Below are 2,930 nucleotides of genomic sequence, written 5' to 3' on the forward strand. Positions count from 1 at the left end.
CAAAAAAACACACACCCCCACAAGAAAGAAAGTAAACCACAGGGAAAGAAAGAGACGTCTCATAGCCCAGAAGGTAATATGCAAGAAGAATGAGAGTCCCTTGTAAGCAAAGACGACAACGAAAAAGAAGAGAAAGATAAAAGAGAAAAAGAAGAGCAGAATGTAAAGGTTACAAAAGAAGCAGAAGAAAGAAACACGGGGGGTGAGAAGAAGGAAAGAAGAAGAAAAACACGGAAATGTGGATGGATGAATCTACAAGTATGAAAGAGACAGAAAGAACAACAGAGACAAAGAGAAAGAAAGAAAGAAGACCCACCTACACGCAGACAATACATGAAGAACTCAGCTATATATATATATGTATGTATGTATATATATATGCATGCAGATGTATATATACATATGTAACGGCAAGAAGACAATTCTAGCTCCATGCGGACAGACTGAGAGGAAGAAGAAAGAAAAAAGATGAAGAACGGAAGAGAGAAAAAAAGAAAGAAAGAGAGAGAATGTGTATTCTTACGATGTGTTCTTTGAGAAGAAGTTCCAAAGCAGAGAGAAGAAAACCTGCACGCCAGCGACTACTCTTGCCTCTCCAGTGTACCTACACCATCACACACGCACATAAAACAAAGAAAAAAAAAGATTGAGACACACTCTCTCTATCTGTCTTCTTCTTCTTTTCCCTCTTCCTCTTTTCTTTCTCTCTTTCTCTCCTATCTCCGTTTGTCTAGAGAAAGATTTGAGTATGCAAAGAGCGCTCTCTGAATGTGCCTTCTCAATCTCTTCCTAGCTTCTCTTGTAGAGAGAAATACTACTCTTCTTCTTCTCTTTAGTTCTTCCTAATGAATAGGCTTAAGACTAGATCACATCGCTCCAAAGAAGGCTCAATTCTTCCTCTTCCTCATCTTCTTTCTCATCGTTTTTATATGACGTCATGCTCTCTCTAGGGTCAAGAAAATAAAAGAAATAGGTGTACATACACACCAAACAGAAAAGGAAAGAAAGAGGAGAAGAAGAGGAGAGAAACAGTGGAAAGAGAAAGAAGAAGAGAGAAGGAAAGAATGAAAAGAAGAAGAGAGAAGGAAAGAAAAGAGAAAGAAGAAAGGAGAAAGAAAAAAGAAGAGCGAAAGAACACGAGTAGAGGAGGGAGACAGAGACTTACCGGCATGCCTGCTTCTCCATGAGTGCGCAGTCCAGCAAAGGGAAAGACGTGAATATTCACCTAACATAAAGCAAGAAAGAAAGAAAGAAAAAGAATGGAACGCAAACTCTTGGAATAGATCTTACAGTTGAAATACTAAATAGAATGGTAAAAGTGCCGCTATGCTGATAAGGACAGCCTCTAGAAAGACATACACACTCCTCTCAATACATAGAGATTCACACACCTAGGGGTAGATATATCGACGAAGAGGAGAAACAGTTTCTCTTGCGCACATCTTCTTCTTCTTCTTATCTTCCTGGTCAAAGTGCAGTCTCTATCTTCATCTATTTACCTATCTATCTTGGATCTATCGATCGTTAATCTACCTATCTTTGATCTACTCTATTATCTCCATGGATTCTCGTCAGTCACATCATTCCTCTATCATATGCATGCTACCTCCTTTCTTCTTTTTCTTCTTGAATTCTATTTCTATCGATCTTGGAATGAAAGAGAAGAAGAAAAGAAGAAGAATCTACACATACAGAAGAGAACCCCAAGACTAATCTCCTCTACCTCTCATGAAGGGCAAAGCAAAGAGCAAAAAAGAGACAGAGGATTAACGGGTGAACGAAAGAAAGAAACGACAGATAGATAGATAGAGACACACACAGAGAGAATAAGAAAGAAAGCGAGAAAGAAAGCAAGAGACAGAAATCCAGAAAGAAGGAGGTAAGCGAGGAGGAGAGAAAAGGATAAAGAAAGAAAAAACGGGCAAGAAGAAAGAAAAGAGAGAGAGAGAGAAAGAAAGAGAAGAAGAGAGGTAGAGAATTTACCTGAGAGACGATAGCATAGCTAACACTCCATTCTTCTCTCATCTGTTCTGTCGGAATGTCTCCGCTTAACGACCCGTCGTGGAAGTAACTACACCCAAAAATCTTCGAAATTCCCGCCTATAGAAACCACACAGGAAAAGAAGAAAAAGAAGATATCAAGAAAGAAAGAAAGAAAGAAAGAAAGATGCCAGATAGATAGATAGATAGCTAGATGGAGAGAGAAGAAAAGCAGAGAAAGAGAATGAAAAAGAGAAAGAAGAAACAGTCTTCTTCTTCTTCCCCTTGTTCTCCAAAGACAAAAGTGCCACAAAGAACCTGAAAAATATCGATCTTTAATCTACCTATCTATCTATCTATCTATCTATCTTTGTCTTATCTATCTATCTATCTATCCATCCTAGATCTATGTATCTACCTATCTGTAATCTTTCTATCTATCCTTAATCTGTCTATCTTTGATCTATCTTCGATCTGTCTTTTCATCTCTGCATCACATATTTCTTTGCGTAACTATTCTCTTCAGCTTGTTAATTAGGCCAGCCATGTTTTCTTGTCTATCGTCTCTAGTCTTCTTCTACTAAACACACCCCGACCTCCATATATACATGCGCACATACATCTACATCTATCTATAGATTCACACGAAAGAGAGACGCACGAGAAGACGGTTAAAGAGATAGATAGAGAGAGTGTGTGTGTGTGAAACGACTAAGCAGCATGCCTTATGTCTTACTTCTCCTTTGGCATTTTTTTCTCTGAGAGGCATGGGGAGGCTCAAAAAAGGAAAGGCGCAGGAACACAAGAGCGCCGACCAAATCAGGACATTCGGCGCATTCACGTAGTTCATGACTTGCAAACCCTGCTCATCCCTACACAGAAAGAAAGAAAGAAAGAAAGAAGGAAAGAAAGAAAGAAACGCGAGAAGAGAAAAGGATAAGATGACAGGT

General features: G+C 39.0%; 1 protein-coding gene across 1 annotated transcript in view; it reads right to left on the reverse strand.

The window, feature by feature from the left end:
* Positions 1–523: 523 nt before the first annotated feature.
* Positions 524–2,930, reverse strand: part of CSUI_010432 (patatin family protein) — a gene marked incomplete at both ends in the record, with an annotated part of 5,360 nt that continues 2,953 nt past the window's right edge. Inside the window, 4 exons of the mRNA XM_068070536.1 lie at positions 524–604; positions 1,166–1,225; positions 1,984–2,100; positions 2,717–2,852. Of these exons, the coding sequence (XP_067917488.1) occupies positions 524–604; positions 1,166–1,225; positions 1,984–2,100; positions 2,717–2,852 (394 nt within the window). The remainder of the gene's footprint in view (positions 605–1,165; positions 1,226–1,983; positions 2,101–2,716; positions 2,853–2,930) is intronic.

Source organism: Cystoisospora suis (assembly GCF_002600585.1).
Source record: "Cystoisospora suis strain Wien I chromosome Unknown contig_7405, whole genome shotgun sequence".
In the NCBI taxonomy this organism is placed as follows: domain Eukaryota; phylum Apicomplexa; class Conoidasida; order Eucoccidiorida; family Sarcocystidae; genus Cystoisospora; species Cystoisospora suis.